General features: G+C 31.3%; 3 protein-coding genes across 3 annotated transcripts; 2 read left to right on the top strand and 1 right to left on the bottom strand.

Moving 5' to 3' along the window:
- LOC8284652 (germin-like protein subfamily 3 member 1) lies at positions 1-823 on the top strand. The gene has a single exon (XM_002521282.4). It carries the CDS (start codon positions 51-53, stop codon positions 672-674), a length of 624 nt encoding a protein of 207 aa, XP_002521328.1. The 5' UTR covers positions 1-50; the 3' UTR covers positions 675-823.
- A 12331-nt stretch (positions 824-13154) lies between these two features.
- Positions 13155-15134, top strand: LOC8284651 (protein NODULATION SIGNALING PATHWAY 1). The gene has a single exon (XM_002521281.4). It carries the CDS (start codon positions 13404-13406, stop codon positions 15048-15050), a length of 1647 nt encoding a protein of 548 aa, XP_002521327.2. The 5' UTR covers positions 13155-13403; the 3' UTR covers positions 15051-15134.
- A 259-nt stretch (positions 15135-15393) lies between these two features.
- On the bottom strand, positions 15394-20201 carry LOC8284650 (E3 ubiquitin-protein ligase SPL2). Its single transcript, XM_002521280.4, has 6 exons — positions 19693-20201; positions 19108-19209; positions 18703-18873; positions 18405-18526; positions 16079-16198; positions 15394-15880 (listed from the first exon to the last, which is right to left on the bottom strand). The coding sequence occupies exons 1-6, from the start codon at positions 20047-20049 to the stop codon at positions 15589-15591; spliced, it is 1164 nt and encodes a 387-aa protein (XP_002521326.2). The 5' UTR covers positions 20050-20201; the 3' UTR covers positions 15394-15588.
- Positions 20202-21756: the final 1555 nt, after the last annotated feature.

Genomic DNA, 21756 nt, shown 5'->3' with positions numbered 1-21756 from the left:
TCCCAAAGATTACACCCAAAACCATTAGTTTAGCAACAGCCCTAGCCAAAATGCTTCACATTCTCTTTCTTGTTGCTCTTTTAATCGTTCCGTCCTCTCATGCGGCAGATTTCTGTGTCGCAAAACTGAAGGGTGCAGGCAGTCCTTCAGGGTATGCCTGCAGGAACCCTGCACTTGTCACAGCTGATGATTTTGTATTCAGTGGTCTAGGCACTAGTGGCAACACAACAAACATTATCAGTGCTGCTGTGACCCCAGCTTTCGTGCAACAATTTCCGGGTTTAAATGGCCTGGGGCTGTCTGGTGCCAGGCTAGACCTTGCACCAGGAGGTGTCGTGCCATTGCACACCCACCCGGCTGCATCTGAATTTCTCTTTGTGGTCGATGGAAAGATTACTGCTGGATTCATTTCCTCTGCGAATACTGTTTATACAAAGACTCTTAAGAAAGGTGATGTTATGGTGTTTCCACAAGGGTTGCTCCATTTTCAGATAAATGCTGGTGGGATTCCATCTCTTGCTATTGTTACCTTTAACAGCCCTGAACCAGGCCTCCAAATTCTTGATTTTGCATTGTTTGCTAGTAACTTTCCCACTCCATTGGTGGAGAAAACCACTTTTCTTGATGAAGCTCAAATTAAAAAGCTCAAGGGTGTTCTTGGTGGTACTGGTTAGGATGGCTAGTGTTGTTTAAAGTTTATTAGTTCATGTCCATGTGCCTTCGTTGATCTGTTTTCGTTGGACTGATGTGGATTTCTTCTTTCAGCTATGGATTTTTCTTGTTAATGTTTACCAATTTATGCAATTATTTGTTATAATTTTTAGAGCGAAGATCCAACAATAAGCCACTATATTCATTTACATTCCCCTAATGTAGAGTTTTCGGTTAATTTTAATGTATTATACAAAATTGAGTGACAAGAACTCTAAATATTTCACCCTTTATTGAAAAGAGAGATGCAAATTTTAAATCCTATAATTATTTTACATACGTCACTCATTCAATAATAAAGTGTAATACATTTGGACTGGCTGAGGAAACCTCCATTTTTAGTCATTTCTTGCGTGCATTGACGATTTTGAATGGAAGGATGCTAAAGAGCTTGTGACCTTTTGTATTAAAAGATAGACAATTCACTCCATCTTCCAAAGATAGTTTTAAGGATTTTTAAGGTAATTAACTTAAATATGCAAAGATATATTCACCGGTTGATACTTCAGTTCGGGACTGTGAATTTTAAGGGAAAAGAAAATGATTTTTATTGTAAAGAGGCAAATGCTGCCACAAATTTTCTTATCAATTCTCCCTATGTATCTTATCCATCCAATCTATGGTTGAAACTGCATTAGATTTGCCTCTTTTGCAAAAGGGAAACAAAAACAAGAAAAACTCTTTGGTTTAATTGGTCCGGTTCCGTCCCTTTCGTTCAAATTTATGATCTTTGCTACAGTGATTCATGTCCTTATTAATTTATCAATAAAACACTATACAAAAACATAATACAATCTTGATTCATAGCTTATATGTTGTCCACAAGCGTGTTATCCAGCAATAATTTTCTGTAATTCTGATAATTCAGAGCTACAATTCTGACTGAATTATCGCAGAAGCCTCATCAAATTCTTATCAGAGAGTTTCACCGAGAGCGTAACAGGATATTTGGCTTTTCTCATATTCCAGGACATCTGCTAAAACTTCAAGTTTCCTTTGCATTAGTTTTGTAATCGTAAGAACATATCAAATTCCCACTCGTTTATAGTTATGATTCTATCTCAAGCCACATTGTAAATATTATTCTGCTAAAGAATCCAATGTCAAACCAATCTGTAAAATAGGATACCTCTACGAAGCATGCATGCTACCAATAATTAACAGTGAGTAGTGACAATGACAAAATTCTCATACTGTATTAGTAAAAGTTAAGTTTCTTTTAATATTATATGTTTAAGATATATAATGAATAAAGTTAAGTTTGTTGTTCATCCTTTTCATGTTTTCATATTAATGTGTAAGTTAAAATGATTGATTAACATACATTCTTTTTCAAATGAAATTATATTTTATCCCTTTAGTTGATTATTGAAATGCAAGAGAAGTCGTCCGGTCTTGTGTTAAAACTTGCAAATTTCTAATCTTTTTGGTATATTTGATTAGTTAGATGCAAAAGAGTGCGTTTTTTTCACTATTGTTCATTTTTTTAAGAAAAAAATTATCAATTTAAATTAGAATTGTAATAAGTTTTGATTTATACTGTGTGATAGTACTATTGATGTAAGTTAATAACTTATAAAGTTTAATTAAATAGTTCAAAATAAGTGCAATTCAATTAGTCTAAGTTTGTTAATTAATAATGCAATTCAACTTCGTCTAAGTTTTTTAATTAATAGTGTAATTAAACTTAGTCTAAGTTTGTTAATTAATAGTTAAATTCTAATCAAAATTTAATTAATTAAAAAAAGTAAGTCTTAGGAGGTACACGTTAACACTATCCGTGTAATTTCAATTAAATTAAAATAAGTCAAATAAATTATCATAAAATACGACCTAACCAATTTTAAAAAAGATTAATTGATTAAGAACTATAAATAAATTATTGTAGAACATGATCAAACAAGTCTGTAAAAGTATATCACTTGAATAAAAATAATAATGAATTGATCAAAATCTAAGGATAAATTATCATAAGAAAAGGAACTAGCACGTATGAAAATAGTTTATCAATTCCATAGAAAATAGAGAATTGATTAAAACCTAAGAATATTATTATTACAGGATATGATTTATCATACTTGAAATTAGGTCCATTGAATAAAAAATATTGAATTGATTTAAAATCTAAGAGTAAATTATTATAGGACACGAACTTGCACTTTTCAGAGTACGTCAATTGAATAAAAGAATGAAAAATTAGTTAAAATCTAAGAGTATTTTTTCATTGGACATGATTTAAGATTTTTGAGAATAATTTAATTGAATATTAAAACGATGAATTATTAAAACTTAAGAGTAAAATTTTATAGGATACAATCTACTACTTTCAAAAAAAAAAAGTCAATTTAATAAAAATTAATGAACTAATTAAGTCTGCGAGTAAAATATCATTGTAATATCTTAAATTTTAATTTTAATTAAATATTATTATTCTTTTAAAGATATTTTGATAATTTAATATTTTTTTTAGACTACTAAACATTTCGAGACATGTTTAGACGTGGTAAATTTATTCATCACTTATCATATTTGAATTGTTATTTTTCTTAAATTGTTTTATTTTATGTATTGGATTTTATTTTATTTTTATTTTAAATTTTATTTTTGATGTGAATTAATTTAATTTATGAATATATTATTTTATAACTAATTCAAAGTTAAAATATATTTTTAGTGACTTAAGTATTGGAAGTTAATAATATATATATATAAGAAATAAGGTTAATATAGCCTCTTTTTCTTATAAGGAAGGACAAAACTGAAATTTGAAAAAGAAAATAAAAATTTCAATTTGGCCCCTCCTCCTACCTTGCTCCTTCTCTCTCGTCATACACCATTGCCAACCCACCCATTTCTTCACGTATTCACTGGCATTGAGCCTCCTTTCACCATCTAACACTCATTTTAGGCCATCGTTGCCTCGCTCCACCCCTCGCCGGCGCCAAGTAACATCAAGAGTCGCTCGTCCGCGTGCTTCGAAGAGAGAGAAACGTCTCTCACCGCTGCCATTGCTGGTTTAGTATCTTGCCGACCTCTTTTGGCCAACCAGATCCCAAAAATAAGCTCCTCATGCCGAAAAATTCTTAGAAAAGTAAAGCTCAGGCCTGATATCCTCTGTTTCATCGTTGATCAAGCTCAACGGCGTTAAAACTTTAAACGGCGATCTAGGATTTTTCGACCACTTTTTGGTAAAAATAATTGTACATCTGGACTTTTGAGATTGTGGGCTTTCCTTTGGTGTGCTCGGATCGAATTTTCATAACTGTCGAAACTTTTCCAGCGACGGGCCCAGTCACCTCGGGATGCATGCCAATGGGCGAAATTTTGATTTTGATTTTTGGATGTTCACGTCACTATTTCGTATTAATTTCTCAGCTAACCCGAACTTATTTAGTTAATTATTTATATTTATATTTCAGATAATTACTTAGTAATTAGAAATCGTTATGTATTTGAGATTAATTATGGATAATTAGTAATAAATTGATAAAGAGAGATTAAATTAAAGTTGATTAAGGATTAATTATAAAAATTTGATTTATTGATTTGATTATTATAGTTAGAAAATTATGTTAGCTGGTTTACTAATTTTGAAAATATTAATTTAATATTTTATTATTATTTTATACAAAATCAAAAAATTAATGATATTAATTTGAGAATAATAATTTAAGATATTAATTGATGATTACGGTATTATATTAGTAGGACTTGAGTCATAATTGTAGATAAAGTTTCGCTATCACCGGTCATGCTATTAAGCGAAATTCTCGTAGGACCAACCCATAATTTCTTAAAAGTCTAGAATTAGGTTGACTATTTATAAAGTATGAACATAAATATTAATGATTACTTGCAAATTTTAGATTCTTCATCCCATCAGCTAGCTACATCAGACGCGTGGGTAGCGTAGAGGAAGACGTTATATTTGTGAGTTAAAGTCATATAATCACTGCACATATGTTATTTAAATACAACGTTTTTATTGATAATCATTATGATTATTATTACCATTACTATTATTATTAATTTTATTTTCGTTATTATCCATATTCTTTTATTTTTATTTTTTTCATCATATTTATCATTATTATTATTATTTTATGTTCGCTATACTCGATGTTATTTAATTCTAATACTTAATAAATTATTGAACAATATTAAGATTGCTTGTAATTTATATCATTTTTCACATTATTAATGTTATGATTGTATTATGACTCGGGATGAGACAATAGTAGAACATGCCAGCTGATGGGATGCATCAGGACCGCATGCACACCAGTATAAATCAGAGACAGGTAATAGAAAAATATTTTTGTGATGTGCCCTGGTTGAATATAGCTCTCTGGGCTTATGGAAATCTGACTGCCGGAGGAAAGGTCCCTAGTCGAGTATTGCTCTCTGGATGCCGGCTATATTAGAAATTAAGTGACCAGACTGGATTTAAGGACCCTAGTCGAACTTTGCTCTTTAGGCGCCAGTTTTATTGGAATAAGAGAGCCGAATGGCTAATAGGATTGGAGTTTAGAATTCTGCTGAGGTACTCATCCCATAAACTTTTAAATTGTGTTTTTTTTGAATCATGACATGACACATGTTTTAATATGATATAATATTTTATTCTGATTAAATAAATATTTTATTGAATATTTTATTGAGATGGTTGTATTTATTTTTAGATTATATGATTTTAACTCATTGTATGGACTGACAGTCTAAAATTTTATTTTTCAAGTGTTTGTTAGGTTTTCTGCAGTTCTTCTTCTTTGGCAACCCGAATTGCTTCATCTTCGGGTTTAATATAACTAATTTTATTTGTATGTATGATTATTAGACTTCTAGATTCTCCGCAGTAGTGATTATAGAACTTATTATTTTGTTTTGGCATATTAAACCAATAGAGGAGGTATTACCTAATTATACTGACAGACTGATTTAAGTATGTAGTACTTGGGTGGTTGAAAATTAGTAATGAAATAGTGTTATAATGGATAAATTTATAATTTGTTTGAGCTAGTGATTAGTCAGGCTTGTTATGAGTTTCGCTGACCTTAAGCTTATCCATTCTCTAACATCGATCACGGGCCCACATACTGGGCCGTGACAATCATAAAAGTATTTCAAATACGATCTAGCACTTTCAAAAGTATTTAATTGATCCAAAATACAATTAATTAAGTGTTACGACCCGATCTGTGGACCCGTAATTGCGCTAAAAAATGGATAGACTTAAGGCCACTGAAACCATAGCAAGCCTAACTAGGCAATAACCTAGATAATTGCATGCATGAATATATACATTACCTAAATAAACCAAAAGTTCATTCACATAATCACCACACAGTCAAATTAATCCATAAGCTAGATTCACATGATCACCATACAGTCAAATTAATCCATCAGCTAGATTACTAGATAACTCATGATTTTTAATAGACCAAGATAAAATATAAAGTTCCAAGTCCACTACAGTGGAAAGCCTAAAATTTCAAATAATTCGAAGTACAAAAGTTAGAATTTAATTACAATAAGACCGAAAGGGGAAGGAAGTCAAGTTGCTAAGAGAAAATCGGCAGAGAACTTAGTTGTCACCTGAAAAATTATAATTGAGACTTTCATTCTCGAGAGTAAGTTAAAATTATATACCCTGAATTTAACAACCGTAATTATAAAATAATTATTTAATAGTACAAAATATTTCAAAATAACAAATGCGTGTCATGTTGTAATTTTAAAAGGACATGTAATTTTAACACAAGACGAGTACTTCAGCAAAACTTTAAACCTCTAATTCTAGTAGCTTTTCGGCTCTCTTAATCCAATAAGACCGGTGTCCCAAGAGCAAAGCTCGACTAGAGTCCTTAAGTCTAGTATGGTCACTTAAATACCAATATAGCCAGTACCTAGAAGCAACCTCGACCATGGAACTTTCTCTGACAAATCGACTTCCATAGGCCCAAAGAGCTTTGCTCGACCAGGGCACACCATCGAATATTCCGCTATTACATGGCTATGATTTTTACCAATGCGCACACGATCCTGATGTAGTCCATCAGGCGGCATTCTATTGTTGCCTCATCCCGAGCCATAAAATTTTAACATCAGTAATATTACATGCAACATGATACTCAACAATCGCAGTAATAATCAACAATCGCAGTAATAATAGCAGTATAGTGAAGTAATGCAATTTTATAAAATTGATAATATTTAAATAACATCAACAATAACGATAATAATAATAACAATAATAATAATTGAGATGATAATAAAGGTAATGAGACAAATAGTAATAATAATAATAATAAGAATAATAATAATAGCAACAATAATATCAATATTAATAGTGATAAAAAAAATTTAATAATACTTATACTACTAAAACAACTATAATAATTATTCATTTAAGAACTTCGTTTAAATGCAGATATGACAAAGGCGGTACAATATATGATTTTAACTCACAGTTCTGTCAAGTTTTGATGTCTGCTCCTACACCCTGGGTGGAGATGGCTGGATCGACAGATTATCTATTCATGAAAATAATTAAATTAATGAAATACCCATAATTTTTCATAGGCCTAGACTCATATGTTAGATTGCCTAAAAATTTTTTGACTAAACCCAACTCAAATTCGATAGAACCTCTCCTAAAATATGGGCGTTTACCTCTTGTATAATGGGTCCGGAACCTGCTAAAAATACTTCAAATATTCCACAATTATTTAATAGCAGTCGGACCACCAAAACTGCATTATATTTCCCGACTTCGCAACACAACCAGTTCACAATGCAATAATTAATAGTTCAGCAACAAATACTATTTCACAATCCAACACGCAAATATTTTTTTCGCATTTTAATTTAATTAACCACAACCTCAAATTACAAAACAAAATAATAATTGCCACTATAATTAATCTATAGCATTTCTAGATTCAGCTGCTAATTAATTAAATAATTTAATCAATTATTAATAGCTAACAATTAATGCACCAAATATTTTCTAAAATTCTAAAATAATTTTTAGAATTTAAATAAAATTGTACCTAGCCGAAATTTAAAATTCTACGTGTTCGAAAAACATTCGGGTTCGAAAGCCGGTTTTCTACTTCTTCTTCCAAGTGCAGGATAACCCCAAAGGGTTGCGGGTTTTTTTTCTACCAATTGAATAATCTCATTTTTTAATTATTCAACCATCTCATTTTACCAAGTTCAATGTTAGTACCGCTAATGGTGTCGGATTTTGATTTCGGAGACACCTACGTGAAGTTTGACCTGCGGGGAGTTTAAAAATATAGATGTCTTCGCCTCAAACTCACCGGAAGCCACCAAATCGAGGCCGTAAAGTTTCAGCTCCAGCGAGGCTTGGAGGAGCTAGAAAACGGCTGTTGAACAGCGAGAAGGAGCTGACGTTGGTTTTTGACGGTGAGGAGCACGATCTTGTCATCGGATTTACGAGGAGAGGGCGATAGGTGGTTATTTCAACTGCGGCAGCAAGGGAGGGAGCTTTTCTCCCTCAAGCTTGACTGCAACAGCAAGAAAGGAAGAGGAAGGAGGTGATGTCACCGATAGGGAGGAAAAAAAAGTTTGCAGTGGCTGGAAGAGCAAGTGACAAAAATGGGAGCAATAAGGGAGGAGGAAGAGTGGTGTTGGGAGGGAGGAAGAAGGAAATAGGGGAGGGGCCTTGATGTAATTTTTTTGTGAAAAGATAAAAAAAAGTGCACATAAGTCCCCCCTTGCTAAAGTAGCTACAATAATACCCCACTAAAGAAAATAAACACATATCTATATATATTTATACATTTAGGGTTTATATTAATAATTCAACCTTAGCCTACTGCTTAATAAATCATGAATGCCATTAGTAATAAAGTTTAGATCAACTGAAAATAAAATTAAATAATAAAAGTAAACATATAATAAATAAAATAAAATAAACATTCATATTAAAGCCGAATTAAATAAAATAAAATTTGATTTGCTAAATATTACAAAACAATATTCAAATTCACCAAAATTTCAATATAATATTAAATAATATTAATGAAATGATAGTCAATTCATTTTAAAATTTTAATTTATTAAAATGCCGGAGATTATATTAGGAAAATTAAGATTCAATCAAAATCACATACAATCTATTGTAATCCAAAAATATCAAATATGCTTTACATGATGGTTTTTAATTTTCTTATATATTAAATATCAATTGAATGACTCAATTTTTTAATTAATATAAATTCATTACATATCAATAATAGAATGAAATTTAAAATCACTGTATAATAGTTCATTATATTATAGATTATCATTTAGTTCATCAATAAAAGTCCATAATTTATAATATAGGCACCATATATATATTTTATTAAACTGGTCAAAAATACTAAATGATTGGATTGGTTTGTATTTTCAAGAAATATATATATATATATATATATATATATATTCATTCATCCTTTTGGGTTTTTAGTAACAATAGTAAAGAAGGTGTTGGTGGCTGAAATTTCTAGTTTAATGTGACAATTAAATGTTTTACTTAATTTAAAAAGAAATTAATTAATTCGTGAAAAGAAAGTATAAATTGTCACTTATTTATATTTTGGAGCCAATAAATAATAAGAGTATGTAATATCTTTTAACTTACAAATAACAACATTAATTACTCTATTAATCAATTTGATCCAGAGCCAAGAATATAAAGATGTCGAATTAATGTTATGCTTCATATATATGTGCGGTGTCCAATAATTTAACAACTTACCATTTTGTTCTCGCTCATTAATTATAAATTTATGCTTTTCCTTTTCAAGATCTTCTACTAATTATTGCATCAATCTCTAATCTCTCAAAGCATCAGGGAAAACACTGTTTCTACGCTGAATCTTATGATTTGGTCTCACGAAACAAGGTAAGTATTTTGCGCCAAATTTAGAGACTCCTTCTCGTGGTCGCTAATTTAACAATCATCACTTAATTATCTGCAAAAAGTTGCCGCCAAATTTAGAGACCACAATACGTGGTCACTGAATGGTCTCAACTTGGTCGCCAAATATCAAAGAATATAATTTAATTTTTCAGTGGTAGCAAAATGGTGTCTGAGTTGTAGTTAAACAGTGACCACTTTTCCGTGGTTTGCTTCTTTTTTCTTTTTATAATATCTTATCGGTCTCATTTTGTAAAATCTATAGATTTAATTTAAATTTATCTTTTGGCAAGTAAAAAAGTGGTCTAAGTTCATAAATTTTTTAAAAAATTATTTTTTAAGATCTTAATTCCCCACCTAGGAGGTGAAAAAGATCAAAATCCAGCATTTTAAAAAGAATGATAAATTACTATATTACTTTTTTATTTCAATATTGTCCCTAATAAATTTATTTTATCCTAAAATTATCCTTAACTTTAAACAAAAATTTATATTTAATCCAATCAATAAAATTTTGAAAATCTACAAATTTTAAATCCTTTAATTTTAATTAAATTCATAAATTTCAAAATTCCTCAATCCCGACCATACCTATATTCTCACGCTGTTTTTTTTTTTTTTTTATGATTAACCCAAGAAATAAGGTAAGTATTATTTCTTGGAAAACTCCAATATGAAACCTTGCTATAAACTACTTTCTCCATCCTATTTTGATAGTTTTTTTTTCTCATCTATCCTAAAATGTAGTCCATTTTTTTCATTTATTAATTTATTAATTTAACAGTGAGAAAGATGAAGTGCTAAGTCAATTGTACTTACTAAAAGAAAAAAATAATTGTGAATCAACAAAAATAGTTTATTCTAGACTTAACAATATGGCTATTACAAGTTTCATACATGTGTATCTTTTTACATATCTTACATTTAAATACAACAAAGTTTTGTTGACTCGATAATTCTTCTTTTAGCAAGCATAATTGACTTGCCACGTCGGTTTTCTCATTGTAAAATTTCAAAGATTGTTGCCGAAAAATAATTTTAAAAATAAATTAAAAGTATAGATATTTATTCTAAAATTAAGAAGGGCAAAATATCATTAATTAGAAATGTCAATATAAATGGAGGAATACTCTACCGATTGCTATTTCTAAATGTGCTGTTAAAAAGATATGAAACAGGATGTGAACAAAGAAAGTAAAGTGATATCTCATTACATCACTAATAAATAACAATGAAGTTGGGTAATACTAATTTCGTCTCCAAAGTTAAGAAAAGTCAATCTTGATGGCCTAAAAAAACTAGAGGAAAAAAAACATGTATGATTCATATGCAAAGTCTTGAAGCTTTTCTTTAGGATCATTATCTACTTTTCCATCGCTTAGCCCGGGGAAAGGTAATAAATTTAAGGCTTAGTCGTTTTAAAAATTTTAAATTAAATATTTATATTTTAATTTATTTTTAGAAATAATTTTTAATAGTAATTTTAAAAATTTTATAGTAAAAAAAATATAAAAAACTGACTAAATAAATAATAATTATAAATAAACAAAAATAGTTTATCATAGATTTAATGATATGGTTATTAAAAATCTCATAAATAAATATTTTTTTCTATATCTTACATCTAAGCGCAATAAATATTTTTTGTTGATTCACTAATTTTTGTTTTAGTAAGTAGTATTAACTTGCTTTATTATTTTTTTTATTATAAAATTTCAAAGTTGTTACTAAAAAATAAATTGAAAATATAAGTATTTATCTTAAAATTTTAATAATTAAACTAAAATTATTAAAAATATAAAATTTAGTATTTAATTAATAATTAGTCCTAATTTAACTGGTCTAAGTTCTGGCTCAAGAACCAAGGGTAAGGTAATAAGAAAAGGGGAAATTACATTCAGAAAGCTTTCTTTCTTTCCCTATCTTTTATTTTATTTTATTTTTTAAAAACAACATTTTCTTCTGAAAGAAAAAACAACATTAACATTAAATACCACGATATTTAAAACACATTCACTACGGGAACTAAGGTTTTTTTTTTGTCCTTTTTAAAATGTTAAGCGACATATAAATAGAAGAATTAAATTGCATGATAATATTTAAATATCACGAATAGTAAATAGTATTTTTGAAAAGACAGAAAGGATGGAATAAATATCAAGAATATTATTATAGTTTTTCCATAAATAAAAGGTTTTATTTACAAATTTAGAATATAATTTTTAATTTTTAATTTTGACAATATATTTTAATATTAATTTCAATTTTAACTTCTCACAAAATTTATTGAAGCGACTCGATAATAATAATAATAAAATAGTTAAATTAGTATTTAAAATGTCAAATAGTCCCATAACAAAAAAAGTACATTTAAGTAAATAAGTCGATAATTCAACAACATATATTATTTTTTAATATTTTACTCGCCTTTATTAAGATTTAGAAAAAAATCTTACAATATTGACTTTTTATTCATTTCTTACTCATTCTTTTCACGCCTTAGATTTCTAAGGTCTAAAACAGAAACAATAAAAAAAATAAAAATAGAAGAGTATAAGGATAAATTAGCAACTCTAGTATTGATTCAATATTTTCTTTATCATCGAAATTCTATTCAAATAAGTTAATTTGGCTAATAATTTTATCAAAAAATAAGAAAAATCAATATCAAACATATTAATATATTAAAAACAAATAGGAACTATACACTAATTTAAAAATAAAAATAAATTAAGCCTAAATAAAATGACATAATTAGCAAAATCTGTATTGGGCTCATTTTTTTTTTTTGGCTTGTGCCAGGATGGGAAGTAGCCTAAGCACAATTTATCCCCTTACAGAGTAAATATCGGACACAACCAAATTTAGCAGACAGAATTTAACCATCATGAACACCTGTTTTGCAGTGATCTGCATTCAAATCTTGGGCAGGGAATGATTGCCAAGAAAAATACAAAAGGGCTGAGCTACATAAAACATAATGTACATGTGTTGGTAGGAGAACACAGCAAGTGTCATTCACATGAGATTAACAAAAAAAAAAAAAAAGAAGAAAAGAACAATGATAAAGTCAATCCAAAAATGGATTGGCTCGTTGCTCGGGTCCATTTTGAGGTATAAAACATTAAACAAGAGCCTGATTACATTTATAAACAAGAAATTTCTGAATAGTGACTCGGCATAATAAAAGAATAAAGAATTCTATATTTGGAAACCTGAAATGAAATTTCTGTGTAGATGTGTCTATTTCAGTCCAAAGAACAAAACCAATTTCATGAATTATTTTCCAAATAGCACAAAACACAAGCAGATAACAAAGGAAATTAATATATATATATATACATATTTTTCAAACTTGCAAACAGAGTTTGCCGGCTCTTGACAATTCAAAGCTCACCCATCACTATCTCCAAGTCCTCTCTCTCCAAACCTTATTTGTAGATCTCAACCAACTGTGACATACAAGGAAAAATAAGTGAACAACGTAAAGAAAATAAAGACAAAGAATAGGCATAAAAATGGCTTAAAGAAAAACATCACATCCTCCAAATGAACAGCACACCAAACACCTAAAATATGCTCTCTACCGTCTCCTTCCAAAAAAAAACGTAGCTACCCTTTTCAATATTTTATGCATTTCAAGAAACATTAAAGTCTTGAAAAGAATGCTCTTTGTTCTCTTATCTCTTTTCCTTTTTTTTTTTTTCGTTCAAAGGACAAGCTTAAATTTGTTTCTGTCTTCTTTTCTATCAAGCACAGAATGACTATTGGAGAACCGGAGCCAAACCACATCTCAGATCACATATTGGATTGGTTAGAAGATTCAGTATCATTCCTACCATCATTCTTGGATGATCCTTACAACTCAGGCGGTATCAGTAATTATCAATGGTGGAATCAAACTGAAGGAATCTGCCAAGACCCCATCAACAGCAATACCAGTCTTAGCAGCAGCAGCACCATCACAGCAAACACCAATACCACAAGTCCTCTAGCAACAAATGATCACACCATCGATCATCAACCACCTTCCAATTCAACTAGTAAACGAGAAGCCCCTGATGACCCAGTTCCTAAGGCATCCCAGAATCATCATCAAAGAAAGAAACAGAATACTCGGATCAGCAACGAAGGTGATCAAGGAGTTGAAGTGATGATAGGGAAAAGATCAAATGGAAACAAGAAAAGTGCCAGTAAAGGCGCAGCAAATAATGCGAATAGCGGTAATAACAAGGAAGGAAGGTGGGCAGAAGATTTGCTTAATCCTTGTGCAGCTGCTGTCTCTACTGGAAACTTGTCGCGTGTGCAACATCTTCTCTATGTCTTACATGAGCTAGCTTCGTCAACCGGAGATGCTAACCACCGGCTAGCTTTTTATGGCCTTCAAGCCTTGACTCACCACCTATCATCTTCAAGAACTTCTGCTTCTATAGGCTCCGTGTCTTTCACTTCAATTGATCCAAAGTTCTTTCAACGATCTTTACTCAAATTCTATGAGGTTAGTCCTTGGTTTGCCTTTCCTAATAACATAGCAAACTCTTCAATCCTTCAAGTTCTTGCTCAAGAACTTGATCACAAGCGTAATCTTCATATTCTTGATATTGGAGTTTCTCATGGTGTGCAATGGCCTACGCTTCTTGAGGCCTTGACTCGCCGATCAGGAGGACCTCCTCCTCTTGTACGCATCACAGTCATCACTGCCACTGTTGAAAGTGATCAAAACACTGAGACCCCATTTTCAATAGGTCCTCCTGGTGACAACTTTTCTTCAAGATTACTTAATTTTGCCAAGTCCTTGAACATCAATTTGCAAATCAATAGACTGGATAACCATCCATTACAAAGTCTAAATGCACAAGTCATTAACACCAATCCTGAAGATACCTTAGTGGTTTGTGCTCAATTTAGACTCCATCATCTAAATCATAACAACCCAGATGAAAGAACTGAGTTCTTGAAAGTTCTGAGAAGTTTGGAACCAAAAGGAGTGATTCTAAGCGAAAACAACACAGATCGCTGCCAAATTTGTGGTGATTTTGCGACAGGATTCTCAAGGAGAGTGGATTACTTATGGAAGTTTTTGGACTCTACAAGCTCAGCTTTCAAAGGCCGAGAGAGCGAAGAAAGAAGAGTGATGGAAGGAGAGGCAGCCAAAGCATTAATTAATTGCGGAGAGATGAATGATGGGAAAGAGAAATGGTGTGAAAGAATGAGAGATTCAGGGTTTGTCGGTGAGGTGTTTGGAGAAGATACCATCGATGGGGCTAGAGCATTGTTAAGGAAGTATGATAGTAACTGGGAGATGAGAACAGAAGAGAAAGATGGGTGTGTAGGCCTATGGTGGAAAGGGCAGCCTGTTTCTTTCTGTTCATTATGGAGGTTGGATATGAAAGGAAATGACAGTTAAAACAGTTGTAATTCCCCGTTGTGGCTTTTCTTATATAAATTCCAGTCAGTAAAAGAGTTGTATGCTTCGAGCCTGTTTCTTGCAGTCCTATGTTTTTGTTAAATGCTTGATTTTGTTTGACGGAATCTTTTGGTTGAAATAGGAAACATTCAGCATTACATCAAATTTAAGCCTCAACTTGGTAGAGCAAGTTAGCAACTGTGTTGTTTCATTTCCTGATGGGGCAGAGATTCTCGTTAATTTTTCCTTTTCTTTTGGATTCTTTTCAAAGATTCTGTTCAGTTTTTCCAGGTGACAAACTTATTAATTGTTTATCCTGGATAACATTGAAAAGAAAGAGAAATAAAGAAAATCACTTATCGTGGAATGAATGCAGCAGAACCCACAGGAATGGAAATTCTAGTAACCAACATGAAGCTGCACATTTAGTGACTATCGATCAGTGCGGATACTATGTGTAAATACAAATATCTATTTCTTTTTTCTTCAAACCAACTCCTCGATGCCTATCCATATAGGAAATAGCAATTTTTGGTTCTCAACACTCAAATATCCTAATAGAATTTCGGACTGCCTGACGACAGAGAGGACACTTTGGTGATACCTCTCGTTCAACTGATATAGCACAAATTTGGCAACAAACAAGATGGCCGCAAGGAATGAATGCAGCTCGTCTTCTCCTCATCAAACAGATCACACACAACTGTCCATCTGGCACATCTACTGTTTCCTCCTCTACATCAATCTGAGAGACATCCGCATCGCTAACACCATTGCTTTGTTGTTGAAACTGTCTCTGTTGCCTCCATGCTTTCCATCTATTCCAGTTCCTAAAAACAAATTGTTGATTAATAAATATGAAATTGACTACTATTTCTTTTAATGCAGTGAAGCTTGATTGACCAATCCTTTCCGTTCATATAAATGAAAAGAACCGACATTTTATCTACTTCTTTGAACTCGACTCTCATTCAAAAGCACATCTAAATCACCACACATATAATAAATGCATTTTAGGCAAAACCTACCTCACAGCCGCATAGCCAAGAATACAAATTGAAAATGATCCAAGAACTACACCACTCCAAAAAAGTACTTTTGTCTTAAAGGCAAGATCTACCACCATTTGCTCCTTACTCAAATCGGATCTGCAACAACATTCTCAAAGACAATTTTTTATTATGGATATATTTTCACATCACATCTGCCACAGTAAGCCAATAATTTGACAGTTAGCCCCTGAGACTATATGTTCCTTTACTTTGAGATTATATGATAAAACATTGTAAAGCAAATAAATGACCACTGAACATCTAAAGAACAATGTCTGAATGATATATATGTAACATGGCTATACAAAGATTCATGAATTGAAAAGAAATTTATAAAATCAACAAGTTCATCGAAAATTATGAAAAAGGAGATATTTATCTATATGGTAAAGATAAGAGATCTTGGAGGCCAATTTTAAATAACATTCTTTGTTTTAGCTTTAAAAAATAACTCAAGTTTACATGCAGTTGCAAGGAGTTTTAGTAATTAACATTGGAGTAGCATGAAAGTACATAGCAAAATGTGTTGAAAAGTAAATACTATATTTATAGATGGAACACTATGGGTAAATTGCATAAACTGTCCCTCAACTTGGGTCTAATACACCAAAGTCTCTAAATTTCAATTCATAACAGTAAACCTCCTGAACTTTATTTAAGGTATCACTAAACCTCTTGTTATTCATCCCGTTAGATTGATGGATGGACAGCTAATGTGGCATGACACGTCACCTTTTTTTGAAAAAAAAGTATTCCAGCTCATTAAATTTACATATCAACTCATTAAAACTTACCTAAGATTAACACTCTTTCTCTCTCCTCCCTTCCACTCTTCTCTTACCTAAAAAGCTCAAATTAAAAAAAAAAAAAAAAGAAAGAAGAAGAAAACGACAAACACCCAATCAGCAAATCCGAATTCAAGAACACTCAACAAAATCAATGCTCTCACAGTTGAGAAGCCATCTGAATTCAAGAACATCTTTTTTATTCCATTTCTTCTTTGAGATTCTTTTGGATATTTTCATCTGGCCTTGAGGCGAAAATGAATAGCAACAATCTCTGAATTGCCGAAGAAAATCAAGTCTCCTCACTCGCACTACTCCTTTCCTTGCTGCTGCCTTCGTTTCTTTGAATTTATTCTTTTTTTGTCTTGTTTGGCAATTGGGTATCTTTTGGATTTCACTTTCTTCTTTATAAAATGCCGAGGGACTGGGACTTTTTTTGTTCTCTCAATTGTTCTCCCACTTTCGTCTTCTTATTCTTCTCCATAGCTTTAATCATTGAGTTATTTTTATTATATTCTTTTTTCTTTTGGTTGGTTTTAGCACAAAACAGGAGGTCAAGCTTATTCTTGGATATTTCTAGGAAAAAGTTTGTTTCTTGGATTCTTTCAATTTCCTTCCACATTCTATTCTGTGCAAGATTTGAGTGAGTGTTTAACAAAAAGGGAAAAATACCATCTTAGTTTTAAGATTTTGGAAAGTTATATGAATTTGTGAAACAATGAGACAAGGGACTCGAAAAAAAATCAATATGCGCGAAATGCTCAAAAAAGAAATTTTGTTTTCATGTATGCAGGTGATGTAATTATTTATGACTTAGTTTCTGTACTTCTGGTGAAGCTTTCATGGCCCAAGACACTAGTCAAGAAGTGGTTCAATATCAAGAGCAAAGCTGAGGAATTTCAAGCAAATGATGTTGTCTATGGAGGTGATCTTTTAGTCTTTATCTTCTTCTGGATTTAGAAAGTTTAGCCATTTATGTCAAGAACAAAAACAGATGAAATTACTGGTGAGAGAGAGAAGTGATGTGTGAATTACCAACTGAGGTGTGAAGTTTGACCTGTCTTTTTCTAATTACACAAATGTCTTGCCAAGTCAGCTTTCCATACATCAATTGAACAGAGATAGACGATTGGGGGTTCAGTGATACCCCAATTAAACTTTAGAGAGTTTAGTGATACAAATTGAAATTTAGGGATGGTTGTGATACATGGTCCAAATTTTGAGGGACAACCTGTGCAATTTACCCGAACACTACATTGAAGCATAAGATAAGGTCAAGTCTCACACAAGCATAAAACACAATAAACCAAAACGATGATCCCAGCTTGGTTCCATGTGGTAAAACCCAAGATAGTTATACAATTAACTAACTGTTTGGCTGGCATTTTACTGACTGCCACCATGTGTGACAACAGCATTAAAATAATCCCAGGTGAAGCAAGGGATATTTCATATTTGGAAAAATTTTGATGTCAAAATAAAAGAGCAGCATACTGCTATAGAAAAAGAGCACTTACAGAAAAAAGGGAAGATCCTTGCAAGATGTTATCTCAAGAATTCCATTTTTAGAACCGCAAAGGCCAACAGCGTTGATCTCTTTCCCTAATGGTAGGATTTTCTCTTCATCAAGAAGACCGACCTCCAAACCAAGAAAATTGATGATGTCAGAGTTAACAAGTATAAGTAAATAAAAAGCCAAAGAAAAACTTGGATTGCAGTATATGAGGGGGAGATGGAAGGCATTAGATGTTAATGAGGCATTAAATAAGGACATTTTAAAGGAGCACACTTAGGGGTAACTACTCAGGAACTTACAGGGTATTCATAACCAAAAAATGCTTGAAGAAAAGTATATGGGGAAGCATCAATAGGTTGCAACTGATGATAAACTGTTGTTAGAGGTAGAGGATGTCTTGAACCATCCAGATTCACGATAACATAATCCGATTGTGGCCATCGACCAGCTTCAACAAGAACAAAAGGAACCTGTATCACAACAATCAAATTGATGCATTCGAATGGCAGTAAGCTTCACCAAAAAAATCAAAAGGACCAAAAAAGAAGCTTCCAATTGCTAAGGAGAAGAACGTTGCCAAATAGTTGACAAAAAGTAGCAACTTAAATAGATACAACAAATCCTCAAATAGGTTTGTTTTAAGCAAAGCCTTTATAGAATAAATATCCAATAAACTAAGAAAAAGAAGTAATGAATGAAATCACCGATCGCGACAAAGTTGATTCTTGTTCTCTCCAAGATCTTCCAAAGATAGCTCGTATATCAGAAGTCCATCCAAAGAAACCCTTCCATTCATTGTATATACACTTGACAACACACATGAAAAGGAAAATCCAAATCAGACTTCTTTTCACTTGAGAACTAATCATCCAACAATCAGATAGATATCAAAGAAGTTCAATGGTTTTAACATGTAATCCAATAATCAAGCAACAGCTCTCTCTGCCGCAACAGTATGAGCAAGAAAGTGGACCCTCCAGACACACAAAGAATGTCATGTTCCTATATCATTTAGATTTCGCTTCTCTTATTATACATATCATTGTAAGGATCATATTGATAGTAACATTATCTTTCCATTCACAAAATCCCTACAGAAAGTTGCAATTTTTAGCAACTTCTCGAAAACCCTAAAGATTTCTGTTACTCAAAAGTCTGAGCTTAAATTCATAATTTGCAATAAATCATGTATAAGAATTCAAGTACATGGTAACGCGGTATCATTTCTTCAAAAATATCTTTAGACTTTCATACTTCATAAATTATAAGTATATAAATGAAAGACTTACAGTTTGAATTCTCTGTACAATAACAGCCTTATCACCAGATTCATGAGCCACCAGCACATCATTATTAGGTATCAAACTCTTCCAGTTCCCATCAACGGCTGATTTAGCCTCCACCTGACCCCGTACAATCACAAGTTTCTGATCTTGAGTTTCATCGGAAACTTCAAGAACAGAGCGAATATCAGAAACTTTAACGGTTGGAGCATTCCTGATTTTTCGGAGAGCTTTAGAATTGGATGCGAATTTGAGAATTGATCGAACGGCTGTAAGCGCGACAACGACACCAAGAAATGCTCCGTCGAAAGAGAGGGCTAGCTGTGATACTAAAGAGGCTAGGGCTTGCTCGTGCGATGACATTTTACTTTTCTCTGTATTTTTATTTTAGTTTTAGTTTTTAGTTTTTCATATTTGTTAAGTTGGCCACGTCAGCGTTACGGTGGTGATTGCTGCGGTGGTGGAGGTGGTGATAAGAGTCGAAGAGAGAGAAAGAGAGAACTGAGAAGGAGAGCTGCAAGCAGGCAGGTGAGTGGATTTGGAAAAAGCTAAATTAGTTTTGGTCATCTGCTATACGTCGTCGTTTGGTGCTTTCCATTTTCATACTACACTCTGCCCATGGCATAATAAGATGGATTACGCTCATCTGACTCTTCTTTAAATATTTGCAAAATTACCTCAATATTTACTTTTGTTTTATTTTTACTCTTTCTCTTTGCAGTCTTATACTCAATTTATTTTGGAGCCAAGCAACTCATTTACTAGTATCAGATCGGATAAAGGATGACGGCAACTAATATGTATATTAAACTCAGTGACGACAAAATTTTTTTATCTTTACTCCGTTCTCTATTGGCCGATTCCAATGAGACTAGAAGTAGCGAGAGACCAGAAACATTGAAAAGGTTACTTGACAGGAGTTTGGCATCGCAGGGTGGCCTGATATTGAAGAAGCAGAAGGAGAGAGAAAGGCGGTGATTATTATCGAGAGAAAAAGTGTGAGGGATCTGAGTGAATATTTTACAATAATTAGAATCACGTTTAAGGCCTTAAGATAAGTATTGCTACATTAATCCACGTTCTTAACACAATTTATATTTTTTTCATAAATTAAGAGTGCAAAATTGTTATTTTCATAAAATCTAAACTCTCAATTAACGATACTCAAATTTTTAAAATTATTTTAATAATTAAATACACTTTAACTTATTAATCTCAAAGAAATATCGAGATAATATATAATAAGTTAAACTACATAAAAAGAATAAAAAAATAAAAATAAAATAGAATAACACACATATGTATATTAAAAATAATTAAGCTTAGGGATTAAAATATTTATTTAAATAGATCTTAGAAAATATTAAATTTTCAATAGTGAGTCGGAAAAATTAGGATATTATATAGTTACTTTTGAATATTTTTTATTAACATTTATTTGATGTTAGATGGATATGGTTTATATTTTGTTAATGTTTTGCCGAGTTTTTGTTTATTTTCTAATCCATATTAAATTTTAATTTTATTTGTCAAATTTTATTTATTTTCTTTAATAATTTTTTATAATTGGATGATTTTATTGATTTTAGTTGATGTGTGATTGTTTTAAGAGATTTGATATGGTTGATATTTAATTGATTTTTATGGTATTTGACTTTAGCATATTTTTGAAAATATAATTTCCAAAAATTAGTATTTTTGTATTTTTATTTAGATAAAAATACAATTATTGCTATATAATGAGAGTCAAACTTACTTCTTATCTTGTGTTTAATAAATACACTATAAAATTTTTATTCACTTTATTAATTAATAATTATTTATCCTATTTTTTCTATTGACAAAAGTTAAGAAAAAAATAAAAACTATTAATACTTTTGAAAAAGAAGGAGAAATAAAGAGTTTATTGTATTTAAATAAAATATTTTATTTTACATTTACTCTTTGTTATAAAAATTATAATTTTTAAAATAAAAATTACTATTTCGAATGTTGTGAGGTACCATGATTCATTAAATATGTAGATATATCATTGCTTAACACATTTTTATATTCTTCTATTGAGAAAAT

The sequence above is a fragment of the Ricinus communis genome, chromosome 8 (genome assembly GCF_019578655.1).
Source record: "Ricinus communis isolate WT05 ecotype wild-type chromosome 8, ASM1957865v1, whole genome shotgun sequence".
In the NCBI taxonomy this organism is placed as follows: domain Eukaryota; kingdom Viridiplantae; phylum Streptophyta; class Magnoliopsida; order Malpighiales; family Euphorbiaceae; genus Ricinus; species Ricinus communis.
Note: the sequence above shows the minus strand (reverse complement) of the source record. Positions and strands in the feature narration are given on the sequence as shown.

What these genes read in the sequence shown, in the direction of transcription:
- LOC8284652 (XM_002521282.4), top strand. Translation starts at nt 51, where the DNA reads ATGCTTCACATTCTCTTTCTTGTTGCTCTTTTAATCGTTCCGTCCTCT.
- LOC8284651 (XM_002521281.4), top strand. Translation starts at nt 13,404, where the DNA reads ATGACTATTGGAGAACCGGAGCCAAACCACATCTCAGATCACATATTG.
- LOC8284650 (XM_002521280.4), bottom strand. Translation starts at nt 20,049, where the DNA reads ATGTCATCGCACGAGCAAGCCCTAGCCTCTTTAGTATCACAGCTAGCC. An exon ending in AATCAACTTTGTCGCGATCG is followed by an intron (nt 18,874 to 19,107) that starts GTGATTTCATTC and finishes GTTGTGATACAG; the next exon opens with GTTCCTTTTGTTCTTGTTGA. An exon ending in TTTTTGGTTATGAATACCCT is followed by an intron (nt 18,527 to 18,702) that starts GTAAGTTCCTGA and finishes CTTGGTTTGGAG; the next exon opens with GTCGGTCTTCTTGATGAAGA.